Below are 14,015 nucleotides of genomic sequence, written 5' to 3' on the forward strand. Positions count from 1 at the left end.
ATTACTCCAAACCTCAACAGGATGTTAAAACCTGACGTCATGTAATGGTCACGCCTTCCCAAAAAACGTCAAATCAACATAAAATGTATTTATTCTGCCAGAACGAATTGTTTTTCGTCAGCACAAAGCCGACCTTGACTATAATTATTTTCCCCCGATTTCCAAGAAACTTTGAATGCATCTTTGACCGGAACCGGATGTGCTAGTTGTTTTTGTACGTCGGAAGAACTTGCGGTCGACGTTTGAGAATGTTTTTAAAACAGGAGTAATGTGATTATATTTTCTCTTTTAGGTATTATGTATTTACTAAGTTACTTGTGTGTATGGCTAGGGGGCACACGCTAACTGCATCCGTGACCTACCCCCCACCCCCGTCTTCTTCACACGGTTGTCTTCAGCAGGAGCAACGCGGGTTCTGGAGTTTTAGAACAACCGGGACACTACTGCTCGCGACATGAATCCATCTAACCCTTTCGGAAGTCCTCGGGGTGGAGTTTTCCAAGCGACGAGCAACGCCAACGCTGGTTTGTTCCCGTCATTTGGACAGCAAGCCCCCAGCAGTCTGCCTCATCACGTGGGCATGTTTCAATCATCGGCGTTTGGTCTCCCGTCGGCCTCCCAACTGCCCATGTTGGGACAGCGTCCCTCATTCGGACAGCCATCACCCCAAACCTCATCACTCCCCTGCCACACTCCAGCTTTGAGCCAGACGACGGTGGGAGCAAGCAACTCTGGTTTTGGTAGCCCCGCCGCACCAGCTTTTGGATCTGTCGGTGGACCAAGTCAGACTTCAGCTTTTGGACAGACACCTGCATTTGGACCACAGTCTGTCTTTGGTCAGGAGCCGAGTTTTGGACGGCCGTCTTCAGGTTTTGGACAAAAGCTGGCAGGATTTGGACAGCAGGCCGCAGGATTCGGAAACACCCAGTCGGCCTCTGGCGCCACCGCTTCATTAGGGCCGCCTCGGCAGCTAGGTTTTGGTCAGTCTGTATTTGGACAAGCACCAACTACCGCCGCTACGAGTAATGTGTTTGGTGCTACTCAGACCCAGAGCAGAGGATTTGGATCAGAATTCAGTTTCAAGCCAGCCAGTGAAGTCCTTTTCAAACCCATCTACAGCGGCAGCCCCGAACCCCCCAACCCTCAAACCACCCCACTGTCCGGCTCACCTTTTGGCAGCACCGCAGAGAAGACAAGTTCCAGCCCCGCTGGTCGTAGCAGCACCATCACTGGCTTCTCCGGGGCAAGCTCTGGGTCTCTGGCCTTCAGTTTCTCTCAGCCTGCTGCCGCTCCATCCCTTCCGGTCCCAAATGGCCCACAAACAACCCTCAATAACAGCGGCGGGCCCCCTCGCGCTCTGCAGTTCACGTTTTCCCAGCCCGCCGCACCCTCGGGTTCCAACACCAGTGCGCCTACCACGCAGCCGAAAGCGCCATCCGCTTTTAGCTTTTCAACCCAAACCCTCCCACCCCAGACGGTGCAACTTTTTGGAGGAACCGCCGTTGTTCAACCCTCCGCTTTCGCTGACAATAAACACAAAGCAGAGCCTACCTTGGAGACTAAAACGCCTGAGGACGTGGACGCAAATGTATTTGCGCAACTTCGAAAAGGTATGAAACGTAAAGAAGAGCCCGCAACAACAAACGTGTCCGCTGCTGCGCCCGAAGCTATTACCAAGGAGGACGAAACAGCAGAAACCTCTTCAACGAGACAGCCCCCAAAAAGGCCCCTGATGAGGGCTCGCGCCACTGCGGGGCTATTCAGCAGAGCACTCAGTGGACTCCGGAGAGCTGCGGCCAATCCAGTTGCAAAAGAGGCAGAGGAACCTCTGCAACAGAAGCCACAGCCGGAGGAAGTGACGAGGGAGCACCCCCAAGTCCTCGGCGAAAAGCTGACTGTGCTACAAGCCCTGAGCCCTCAGCTACTGCAAAAGGATGAAGAGTCAGGTGAGATTTCAATACCACAGAAAATGAAGCCTCAAACTCGGCGTGCTTTGATACTGTGATTTTTTGATGACATTGAGCTTGAGCTGCTTTGAGGAACGTGAACCTGACACTGGAACGTCATCGTTGACTTTCAGTTGTGTCTCGGTATATAGTTGACATGAGAGAAAACACTGAAGGGGGGGGGGGGTTTGCAATGATTACAGTTAATCGTTGAATGTTATTTAATATACAAGCCTGACGTGCCATTTTGGGGGCGAGCTACAACTGCAGATCATCTTCATACTTACTACTACTCTTTTGTACTAAGGTTCACAGACTTTAAATTAATAAAACTGGTTTTCTAGCTTCGCTGCCCCACTCTAATCTGCCAGGCAATAATAATGTAAAAGGAAGTTAACCGTTCTGAATCGTCGTAGTCAAAAAACAGAGAAACCTGCAGAGCGAGCATTACCGCTTGTGCTTGTGAGACGCTTTTTCAAGATTCTTTTCAAAATTCCACAGTGTTCATAAGGCCATACCTTATCTTATTCTTGATTCACCAGACCCCCAAGAACTGATGGCTGAAACCGAGACTCCATTGAGACCCGGCTCACGTCGCAAGAGCTCGAATGGCCTTAGTGGGACGTCTCCCGCCGACTGCACCGTCATTCAGTGCAAGAATATGCCTCCGGCCCTCAACAAAAGGGACGTCATTGAGAAGCATTTTTCTCGCTTTGGCAAAGTCAGCAAGGTCTTCTGTCGGCCTGCGAAGAACACCGCCATCGTGCATTTCAACAACCACGTGAGTTGACTAACCACAGGGCGGTCCCCTCCCCTACGGGTCGAGTGACTTGCCATCTCTCATTGGAAATGACCGCAGATGATGATTTGAGTCAGATTTAAAATAAAAAATTAAAAAAAACATTCTTACTCCTTGAGGTGGAGCTCATCATGATCAGTGTTGACCGTTCATCTCATGAGCGTGTCCGTTTTTTGCAGGCATCCGCAGCCAAGGCAAAGAAGAACGGGAAAGTCCTGCATCAGCATGAGCTCATCCTTTTGTGGCAGCGCAAGAAGCAAAGTGCGAGTCAAACCAAGATAACGAAGCGGTTCATTGACGAATCCAGCGCGATCATATATTAGTGCCTGCACTCAGAGGCAGATGTGTGCTGAACCATTTCGATACATTTATTTGAAAATGCCCCCCCCCCCCCCAACTCCTGTTTTAAAGTCTCACGTTTTCTATTTTGTTCTGTCCCGAAACTATTTTGTCTATATTTACGCCGCATCAGGTCCGGGGGATCAAAGCACAAGACCCGTGGCGAGAAAAATGGTGGAAGACGCTAAAAACCCGGACCGTGCTAATGTCAAGGCTTCGCCGCCTCCAAAACGTCCTGTGCTGAGCAGCGCCTTCAGCCGAAGGTAACGGCCAACACACGAACACCAGTTTTGTTATTACAGGAGTGAGTCAAATGCCCCACGACTTGCACAATTTTGGATCTTGGGGCACGACCCCTTGCATGATATCACGATTGCCGATACGAGACTTAAATATGGAATATTTGGACGTCTCCGCACGCTTGCCACCTTGTCTTTCCTCCACCGCTTCGTCGGATCATCTGTGCGTCCGACAGCTCACCAGTGAAGAAGTCACCGATAGCCAAGTCTCTCCGGCTTGACTTTGAACTTCAAAAGGAGAATGTCACGACGACCCAGAGCTCCAAGTGCCTCGCCCCCCTCATCGGCGTCGTGGCTGAGACATCAGAGGACAAGTACCGTCTCCTGGAGCAGAGGGACAAAATTCTGCGGCAAGGTATGCTTTCCGACTGTCGTTAGCGTCCGTTTGTGTATGTCGCTGAAGCTCGAGCATCACAGCCATACTCCGTACTTCTGCCCGCTAGGTCGATCCAAAACTCCGGACATCTACACCTCGAAGGTTTTTGTCGGAACGTGTCCTGACATGTGTCCCGAGAAGGAGCGATACATGAGGGAAACGAGAAATCAGCTCAGCATATATGAAGTCCTCCCCGACACAGAGATGGTACCGTTTGCAGGATTCTGTCACGATAGTCTTTTGTTAGCTTTTTTTTTTTTTTTTTTTTTGAGGGGGGGCTACATGTGTCTTCAAAGGATTTGTTGGAAAACCTTTCAAAATCCACATGAGTCAGAATGCTCCCAGAAATGTGGACACGCAAATGCAATTTGTCAATAATGTGCGCACACAAATGTAATCCAGTCACCCATCGGTTCTAAAAAAAACAAAACAAAAAAAAATTTCATTTGACAAAACGCGTCGAGGCCAACTAAAGCCGAGCAAAGGAAAATATTCTTTACGAGAATCCAGTCATCATCGCAAGGTCGATCATCGTTTCTCTCAATGCTATGGATCGTCTTGACCTTTTTAATGCTGTTCCAAAAAGGGCGAATTAGTAGCGTATTTCTCCGATTGGCACAACCAGGTGGATCACGCGGCAGCCATCAAAGAGTACAGCCGTTCATCGGCTGACCAGGAGGAGCCCCTTCCCCATGACCTTCGCCCCTTGCCAGTACTCTGCATGACCATGGACTACCTAGTCACTCAGATCATGGACCAGGGTAATGACAGCTTGCGGGATTGGTACGATTTTGTCTGGAACAGGACCCGCGGCATCCGAAAGGTAGGAATCCGACTCGGATCGGCTGGCCGGGCGCCCCCGTCACCGAGGGGGCGCTCGGAATCTCGCGGCACCGCGCGCGCGAGACGATGTCGCATCCCTCCCTTGCTTTCGACGGAGCCGTTCTGTTCTTGCCGCAGGACATCACCCAGCAGCGTCTGTGCTGCCCGCAAACGGTCGCCCTGATCGAGAAGTGCACGCGCTTCCACTTACATTGCGCCCACCATCTCTGCGAAGAGCCGATGTCCGTTTTTGACGCAAAGATCAACAACGAGAACTTGACCAAGTGCCTGCAAAGCCTGAAAGAAATGTACCAGGACCTGGAGGAGTGTCACGCATACTGCCCCCGTGAGGCCGAGTTCCGCCAGTACAGCGTCCTGCTGAAGCTCAACGACGGGGACATCCTACGGTCAGTGGGCAAAAATCGCCTGCGCGCGCGCCGGGGCGAAGTTTTCCTTCCGCAGCCGTTTCCATCTTGTCTGTCCAGTGAGGTGCAGCAGTTCCGCGACCAAGTGCGCAACTCCCCCGAAGTGCATTTTGCAGTGCAGGCGTTTGCCGCACTCAACAGCAACAACTTTGTGCGTTTCTTCAAGCTGGTGAAAAGAGCATCCTACCTGGCCGGTTGCCTCCTCCACAGATATTTCAATCAGGTCCGTAACAAAAGGATCATTCTTTTATTGACGCCAGTAACACCAACGCAAATCGAAACGAACACGTGGCAAATGCCGCGTTCCCTCGAAGCTCGCTCGCTTTTTAAAAAATTGAAATTGTTGTTTTGCGCAAAACCGGATCGCTCGCGTTTCTATTCCTGAATTGATGATTTTCTAGTGAGCCGAGCGACGAGCGGAAGGAATTCAACTCGGAAGTCGAGGCGCCGGCGTAAATCCGACGTCCTGTTTTCGTCTTTGCGCAGGTCAGAGGAAAAGCATTAAAGACCTTGACCTTTGCTCACACTGTGGGTCCGCGGTCAACCGCTTTTCCGCTGGAGGACATCGTTCGGATGTTGATGTTCCGCAGTGCCAAAGAAGCGAGCGCCTTCATCCAGCAGTACGGCCTCAACATCAGCGACGGGTGAGTGGCGCTGCTTCTCTGCGGCGCCAAAGAAAAGAGACAAGCCTGGCGTGACGTCTTGCGACGCGGCTTTGCTGCGTGCGCGTCAACGAGCAAGAAATGAGTTGCTCAAGTTGGATGGTCCATCTTGTCTCTTGCAGTCGAAACCACAAGTTTTATTGTAGCTTAAACATCCGATTTGGAAGAAGGTCATGAAAAAAGTGCCTTCAATAGCTTTTTTTCATTTTTCTGGCAATTTGCAAATTGAAATAATTGACATCAAACAAGGAAGGTGGAGACTGATTTCATGTCAGTGAGGGGGAGAAAAAAAGTGCACCCCCTCTTCTTTTTTTTTTGTATGTGTAAGTAAACTTTGGGTTTCAGCTCCATATGCGGCTTTCTTTTTCTTCCAAGTTGTCAAGGCTCGTCTTTTGTCTTCTTACTTGGCCAGCGTTTGTCCTCGGTGATCACGTGTCATCGACCGCCGTACTTGACGGATTGTCTCCTTTTTGCTGCCAGTGCGGTCGATCTGAATCGAATAGCCTATCAGGAACCCGAGTTGCTGTCCCAGAAGAAGTCGGAGGTCATTCAAGCTAAAAAAACATTGTCAACTGGGGAAGTGGTGAACGGCGGCCCCCTGCCCAATCCCCCTCGGCACCAACCCGTCTGCACCTTTGACTCGCACAACAAGTACAGAGCAGAAGGTCCTCCGACTGAGCCCGCTGCCAAGCAATTGAAAGGTGATCCCACACGAAAGCGCGCCTTCAAAATATTCACGCATTGACCTCTTGATGTTGCAACCATTGATTCAGAGAGGAAAATTCAAGCTGGGGAAACCATACCAATTGTCCCGAGAAACCTAACCACCCACCCCCCTTTTTTTAATATATATTAATTTATTTAACGCTCAATGGAACCTCTAAAGTAAAATGGTTCAGCAACCCTGATTGATTGCCAGTTTGTTTGTTGAATTCTTCAAAAAATATGATATACACTTTTTTTTTTCATGCACTGAGCTGCAGATTTTCCAATTCTGTTTGTACACAACTTTGAGGGTATTCAACAAGAGCCACTGGATGTCCTGTCATCTTTTCCCTCCTGGCAACATCTCCTTATCCGTTTTTTTTAAGCTATTGCTGCCACGGTGGAGGTGAAGACCTCGCCTAGCCTCCAGTTTCAAGCAGAGGTTTCGCCAATCGGGCATCCTGATGTCCCCAATGTTTTTGGCCTGAGACCAGCCGTCGCCGAGAAGACGGAGTCTGGCGATTACTTTCAAAGTTCGGCCCTCCAAACGGACGCGCCGCAGCTACTCCAGCCTGCAGCGCGGCCCCCCCCTGTCAAAGCACCGTCACCCGCACCGGAACCTCAGCTGGTGTTCAGCGATGCGGTGGGGAATACTGTACTTTTTTTAATTTAATTTTTTTTGCACACCATCTGTTCACATCTCCGTATAATTGATCACATTCCCTGCAACTTTTCAGGACATTACAGCTGAAGTGGACCGTTTGATTGATGAAATGGTCGAGACAAGTGCAAGAGCGGTCGCTGCTGATGGAGTTTGCTATGCCAGCATAGCTCTGAGGTAAATTTGCATAATCCGTTGCGTAATCCGTCACGCAGATTTGCATCTCTGTGCAATTGTTAGGGACTTCAATTAGCCCCCCCCAACCAATAAACCTTTCCACACTTTATCTGCAGTGAGAGCTGTCTGCAGGCAGAGTCCGTAGTAAATGAAGTTTTAGGAGAATTGCTGCAAGAAGTGTCTTCGAGCGAGATCCATCTCGAACAGAAGCGTGTTGCTGACGAGAAACGCAAGATTGAGGAAGCCAGGTTGCTCCACTTTTGCCTTCCTTTAATCTCATTGAAAGAGACCCACTATTTACTTGCCCGTTGGGCATCGCTCAAAATGCCGATTTGTGCAGTGATGGCGATGCAAACTGAATGGCTGACTCTCTCCCTGTCTCGCTGCCCCCCCCCCCCCCCCCCCCCCAGGCGGAAACGGGAACATGCCGACTTTTTGGCCACGTTCAGACTCTCGTTGTTCTCAGAGATCCTGCAACAAGTCTTAGAAGAGACGATCAAGGAGACTGCCGCCACAGTGCTCCAGTAAGGCTCCGTGTACTCCAGATGGTTCTGAACTCCTTCCATTTGATGATCGTTTGCTAGAATTTGGTGAAGTTGTCATCGGGAGCTCTTAGAAAAATTGCATAGCAATTTATGATGATGATTATTATTTCATGTGAATAACAACTCAAATTGATCCTCTAATATTGTGAACACAGATTAATTTATTGGCTGCATTTGTTTAAAAAAATACATAGGAGGGGGACCTTGGGAAAAAAAAAAACATTCAACCGTAATTGAAATATTAAATCGTTTACTATCAGACGATAATTAAGAAGGTAATTGTTGTTTTTATTCCTTTGATTTTTTTTCTTCAGGGAAGCCGTGGATGAGAGAGCACGTTGTGTTGCTAAATGCTCTCAAGAGGTCTGCGCGAGTCTCATTGAGGAGACTTTGAAAGCAGACGTTGCCCTGCTGGTGGAAGAAATCCTTGCAGCTGAGCTGCAGCGTGCTCGCAAGTACATCAAAAGGTAAGTAAGGGGGCAGGGGGGGGGAAGAGAACCAAAAAAAATGCTGGAAAGATGCCTTCTTTTGTCTGCGTCCGCGTCCAACCAGGTGGCGCGACGTGGTCGCGGTGCGCCGGCAGCTGAGGAGGCAGATGAGAGGCTTCCCGGCAGCTCCTTGCTTCGTGGAGCCTCGCCTGCAATTGAAGGCGCTGGCTCCGAGCGCTCCTGCACAACAGTCAAGAGAGGATCTGATTTGTGGAATGGTCAACTTGGGAAACGCAGGAAGGTTGTCGCTGTCCAGCACCAGGTCGTCGTCTCTCTTGTTTTGTGCGTGGACAACCCACCTTAGTCTGGGCATCGCAAGTCACTGACTCGATCGCTCCCTTCGTCTCTCACCGTCTTCAGGGTGTTGGAAATGAGGCACTTGGCTGTCCACCAAATGAGAGTCCAGTACTACTATCGGCAACTTCTTGAGTAAGTTCCGATGTCGCGTCTGCTCGTTCGCTCCAAGCAACCCCGCTGTCTTGCCTTTAGTTATTTCTGTGTGTGTGTGTCACAGCGAGAAGGTGTGGGCGCCGCTCGACGTGCCAGCACTGGTGATGGCAAATCTTCACAACCCACCTGATAGAATCTTCTGGAAAGCTGTCGTCTTACTACCCTGCGACCACGAAAGCGTAGGCAGCCTGGCAGACAGGTGAGCGGCGGACAACCGGGAAATGACTGTAGCCGGATCTACTCGAGCGCACTAGTCGCCCTTATTTGTCCACACGCTGCCCCGTGTACAGCAGAGAGAGAATTGTGAAAAAAATAAAAAGAGTTGGATTGGCCAAACGTGGGCATCCTTTCCCATCCAGGATTCTGTCGGATTGGCTCGAAGCCAAACTCGCTGGCAGCCGGGGTTCAAATTTGACGGAGGAACAGCGAGACGGCACTCTGCGAACCCTCCACCTGTCCAACGCAATCCGGGAGATCAGACATCAAGTCCACGTCAGCATCAAGGTCTGCACATTGAGGAGCGGGTTTTACGCACTTTTATTCGTCGGAGCGCCACCGACAGAAAAACGGAAGGAATGAAAGGGCCACCTGAAAATGCGTCCACTTTTTGCAACTTGCTAAAGTCAGTCAAGAAAGCAATTCTCCATCGTTTGGGCGGCGTTTGGTCACGCGGCACGCACGAGATGGCGCGCTCGCTTGCCTCCATTCATCAGCTTTCGTTGGATTGTTTAGTATGTCGTGTTTGTTGAGAATATTGACTGTGGCGCTGTATGCTGCGCGCTCCAGGTGTCCAGAGGTCCGCTGACCGACGCCGCTTTGTCCCAAACGGAGGAGCGGCGTGAGCTGCAGGGGACGGCGGCGCTGATCATGCTGCTTCCCGCGCTGCCCTTTTTGGAGGCCCGCGGCGACGAGCGCGACGTCCCCCTGCTCTCGGCCTTGCTTCAGCTCAAGCAGTTGCAACAAGCCAGCGCCTGGCACTGCCCGCCGCCTCTGGTCGTCCTGGTGCCGGGGCCTGACCGCGGCAGCCGCAATACTCAAAACCTTGAGGAAGGTACAACTGAGTCACGTTTGCGTCCAACGGGGTTCGTGAGCAAAAAAAAGAAGAAAAAAAGTCCCATTTGTTTGTGTTTCTGGGGGCCTTGCAGAACTGATGCTGCCTTTGCTGGTCAAGGATGGCCTCATAGCAGAGTACACGCTGCTGTTCATACCCGAAACCACCAACGACATGCAGGGATCCAAACAGGTAAAACTTGAATCAACACTAAAAACGTGGCGCAAACGTTCACTTGTGCGGATTTTCTTGAATACTTGCTCCCCCCCCCCCTCCCCCTCCCCGGCTGCGTTTGTAGCTCGGCTGCGCTATACGTTGGCTCCTGCGCCGCGCGCCTCCGCCCGTCCCGCTTTGCTGCCGCCCGCTGGCGCAACTTGTCGAGGCCAGCTTGAGTCGCGAGTTCAGCCGCAGGGTTTGCGCTCAGCGCCAGGAGAGCGGCGTTGGCGCCCTCGCGTCGCGGGATCCCGCTCCCATCGTCAGGCTGTACAACGCCGTCATCAGCCACATTGCCGATCGAGTGTCGTCGGAAGAGCTCTCCAAAATTTCCTGGCCGCCCGCAGAGTTTTGTCTTCCCGATAACGGCGCTTTTGTTCCGCGTCTGGGCTGGAACACTGGCCCGCACCTGGCTTGGTTGCGGGAAACCGTCCTCAACTTGCGCCTCCCGCAATGGAAGCAACTTTCGAGCTCAGGTCAGTGTGCAAAGTCTCCCCACCCCCCACCCCCAACATCAAGCACTAACTGTATCTGTATTAGGAGAAACCGTCAAGAATTCATTTAGTTGTGAACTTACGAACAGTTGGACTTGCAGCCTCTTCAGTGTCCGCTCTGACAACTTGAGCCACAAACAGATGTGGCGTAACAATCCCGAATCAACAATCATCGCAACAGATGTGTGGCTTTGTTATCACTTCAGTTGCTCGCGTTTCGTGAAACAATGCACACATCCTGAAGCATCTGCGCCGCCCTCATGAACTTGCCCTTTGTGAGACACGAACAATGTTCCAAACATGTTCAAGAGAAAATGCTTGTGACCTGTATCGGTCATTTTTCATTCAAGTCTGTTTATTTGTAGCACAACAGGACCGCCTCTCAAGCAGATAATGTCGCGCACGTGCCATGTGTCATGAATTCCTCAACGTTTTCTTGTTTGTTTGTTTTTTAACTTGTTTTTCCTGCAGACGCCTGGTCCGAGCTGTGCTCGGCCATCTACGGCTACGCCGATCAGATGCGAGTGTCGCGTGGCAGCCGGGCCCTCCTCGTGTCGCGTCTGGAAAATCTACTGGAGCGGGTCAGGATCGAAGGCCGCCGCAGGCAAACTCGAGCTTCCAAGCTAAGCTTGAACGTCTGGGATGATACACGCGACGCAAATCTGGCTTGGAGCGAGATCCCTTGGGTTGACGTGCTCGTCATCTGCATTGACCACAAACTGAAAGACTGGCCGCTTTCCGGACAGCCGGTCTGTGAAGGTGGGTCTGCGGCGCTCTCTGTTGTTTTGACCCCGTTGTCCCCGACGACAAGTCCCTGTGACACGCATCGTATGTATCTTGAAAAGATGCTGTGACAGAAGATGGGGAAATCCTGGTTTACTATCTCAACGAGGCCTTCGAGCGCTTCCAACCGCCCGAGGAGTGGATCGAGGCAATCGGCACGACACGCGGGCAGAAGCAGCGAGATGACAAAGGGTACAAAAGTTCTTCAAAGCCTCTTTTTTTGCACTGCTTTCACACTGCTTGACAGACAGCGATGACACTTTTAAATTGGTCAAAAGCAAGTTATTTGACTGCGCCGCCGACACTCCGCGGATGGTCAACGTTTAGTTTTTTGTCTTCATCCTCTGTGCCGCCATCACTCAAACCTTCAGCCTCAGAAGCGCCGGTCTGCGCAACGAGCGCTTTTACCAGCAATGCGACGGCTTCTTGAACCGATCCCATTTCAAACTTAGATGAAGGCAAACAAGCCGGGACGAAAGAACGTCAGTAATTTTTCCCTCCTCCGATCGCTCGGTTCTCAACTCCACGGTACCGCTGTACTGTCATGAAAAACCAAGCAAGCAAACAAAAAACAAAAGTGGTCTGTCTGGCTTTCTCACCCCCCCCCCCCACCCCCCTCAAAGGACAAGTTTGGCTCCCTGCGCCACCTCCAACAACCTGACAATCAGGCAGCGATTGTCCCCGAGCGCGCCGGAGGCCCCTCTGGACATCTCCGACACCCCCACCGCAGTCGAGGTGCTCGCCCACAAAGTGTTCCTGACTTTAGAGGAGGAGAAGGCCGAAAGCCGAAGGTACTTGCCTTAGCTCAACAGGAAAAGATTCTTTTCAGGCAGGCAGCTTACCTCAGTTCATCACGCTTTGTGGAAACCCAATTCAGCACACTTTTTTTTGACCAAACCTGGTGTGTGACCAAAATAGTATGCGCACATCTGAACTGTCCCTGAACTGCATCTTTTGCAGGAGCACACAGCAGCTCCGGCGTTGGCTCGATGGTGGCGACTGTGCGGGCAAATGGTCCACGCCACTCCTCATCCCGTCCTCCGTCCTGCTCTCCGTGCCCGCTTTTCTTGAGCGCCGGGCCTCAGCCAAGCCTTCGGACGCCGTGTTCGCAAAGGTGTGACATCTTAACCTTTCTGACAAATTGCCATTGACACCCGCTTGCCCGCAACTGCGCCTAAGGCCCACCCGCACCAAAGCGAGCACAGGCCAGTTGGTGACTCTCATCCGCACACCCGCCAGTTGACCCCGACTCAAAATTCAGGACCCTCGTTTTGATTCCAGGAAGCACAGAGCCCACAGCCCGCAGAGAAGGACAAGCCATCCCCGAGGAGTCGTTTGTCAGTCACTGAGCGACTGAGGGACCTCCAGCAGCAGATCGAAGCCAGCCAAAATGAAGAATCGGCCTGCAAACTGAAACTGAGTGCAATGATGAGCATTGTTGAAGACTGAACCAACTTGTGGTACGACCGAAAGCGCACCCTTTTCGAACAACTGGACTTGCATCGGTGTCATTATTATATGAATTGTTATAACCTTTTCTTTGACACTTGTCGTTTTGAAATCAAGATTAAATGAACTTGACGCCGTACCCGTTTTCATTGGAACGCGCCGGGGCTGCCCCCGAGTTACCCATCATATCTTGCTGTGTTCATCTTAAAATAGCTGGCGCCGGTGTTGCGTCGATTGGTTGGCATGACGACAAAAGTGTAATTTATTTGGGCTTGTTGTTTTGTGCAACTGCGCATGCTCAGTATCTGCCCCGATTTCGATAACCTCGTATGGCTGTGAGAAAACAAAACTGAACGTGATGTGTGATGCGCAAAGTAATACTCGTTAGTCACTAGTGTCAGTGTTAAACTAAACGAACTGGACAAGTGCATTGACAGTTTAACCAAACCAAACTGACAAGACACAGAAATGGAAAAAAAAACAACTTTTATTTGGTTTGAGGCATGTGGGAAGAGGAGAAATACAAGTCCAGACATTCAAAGCAGTGTGCGGACAAAACGGAGACCAAGCTGCACAGGAGGAATTCAACTAGAAGGGTGTGTGTGTGTGTGTGTGTTTTCTCGTGGGTTGTATTTGGGTAATCAATGCATTGAAATGAATTGTAATGAAAAATAGTAACTTTTCTAACTTCTGGTCATGGTTTTGAATCCTGCATTGACGCTTCAAATAAATAAATAAATAACACAAGTCTGTTCTCAATTGGTATGATATCATGAAAGTAAACACTCTCTCTGGTTTTCATTGTGTGTACACCCACACACAATGAAATGAACATGAATGCAATAGGTGACACACATCTTCAAATAGTGTGCCAATTGTGAGCTAAGACCGGGTGGTGATGTGGTGTTGCGGGGAGTTGATGGCTAAAATAACTCCAAATCACAGCTTGGCCTCGGTTCTGGTCTCTCCCTTCAGACCTTTTCCTTATTCTGGTCCAAGACCTCTGTGAGACAACAGGTTAAAGCTTTTTCTGAAATCTTCCCCAGACAGCTTCGCGAACAAGGAAACCCTTTGAATTATTAAAGCATCATTTGTTCTTGGTACTATAGCAGCCTGTTTCTACTTCCTATGGAATTTATTTCCCCTTCTACTGGTAGATGATTCTTTCAGAACAGAAGGTGAGTTTGGCTACCAGCAATCAATCAATCACCTTAGTCTGGAAAACTCACCTTGCTCAAAAAGCACGAGAGAGAATCATCTCAAATCATCATGTGTATCAAATCTAATTACCAGAACAACAATAATAAAAAAAGAAACCTTCAGAAAATATC

At 50.4% G+C, this 14,015-nt stretch overlaps 1 protein-coding gene across 1 annotated transcript; it reads left to right on the forward strand.

Moving 5' to 3' along the window:
• The first annotated feature begins 207 nt into the window (after positions 1-207).
• On the forward strand, positions 208-13,431 carry mcm3ap (minichromosome maintenance complex component 3 associated protein). The gene is made up of 28 exons (XM_086137048.1): positions 208-1,946; positions 2,489-2,727; positions 2,925-3,006; positions 3,218-3,347; positions 3,560-3,738; positions 3,827-3,966; positions 4,385-4,582; positions 4,720-4,988; positions 5,067-5,229; positions 5,493-5,650; positions 6,149-6,369; positions 6,760-7,016; positions 7,111-7,211; positions 7,328-7,459; positions 7,622-7,735; positions 8,071-8,223; positions 8,309-8,506; positions 8,605-8,673; positions 8,759-8,893; positions 9,054-9,198; positions 9,481-9,745; positions 9,840-9,937; positions 10,044-10,434; positions 10,924-11,211; positions 11,298-11,427; positions 11,859-12,026; positions 12,196-12,349; positions 12,517-13,431. The coding sequence occupies exons 1-28, from the start codon at positions 455-457 to the stop codon at positions 12,682-12,684; spliced, it is 6,237 nt and encodes a 2,078-aa protein (XP_085993174.1). The 5' UTR covers positions 208-454; the 3' UTR covers positions 12,685-13,431.
• The last annotated feature ends 584 nt before the right edge of the window (positions 13,432-14,015 follow it).

Source organism: Hippocampus guttulatus, chromosome 18, assembly GCF_054856545.1.
Source record: "Hippocampus guttulatus isolate MCC_2025c chromosome 18, RoL_Hgut_1.0, whole genome shotgun sequence".
In the NCBI taxonomy this organism is placed as follows: Eukaryota; Metazoa; Chordata; class Actinopteri; order Syngnathiformes; family Syngnathidae; genus Hippocampus; species Hippocampus guttulatus.

What these genes read in the sequence shown, in the direction of transcription:
- mcm3ap (XM_086137048.1), top strand. Translation starts at nt 455, where the DNA reads ATGAATCCATCTAACCCTTTCGGAAGTCCTCGGGGTGGAGTTTTCCAA. An exon ending in TTGTCGCTGTCCAGCACCAG is followed by an intron (nt 8,507 to 8,604) that starts GTCGTCGTCTCT and finishes CACCGTCTTCAG; the next exon opens with GGTGTTGGAAATGAGGCACT. An exon ending in ACATGCAGGGATCCAAACAG is followed by an intron (nt 9,938 to 10,043) that starts GTAAAACTTGAA and finishes CTGCGTTTGTAG; the next exon opens with CTCGGCTGCGCTATACGTTG.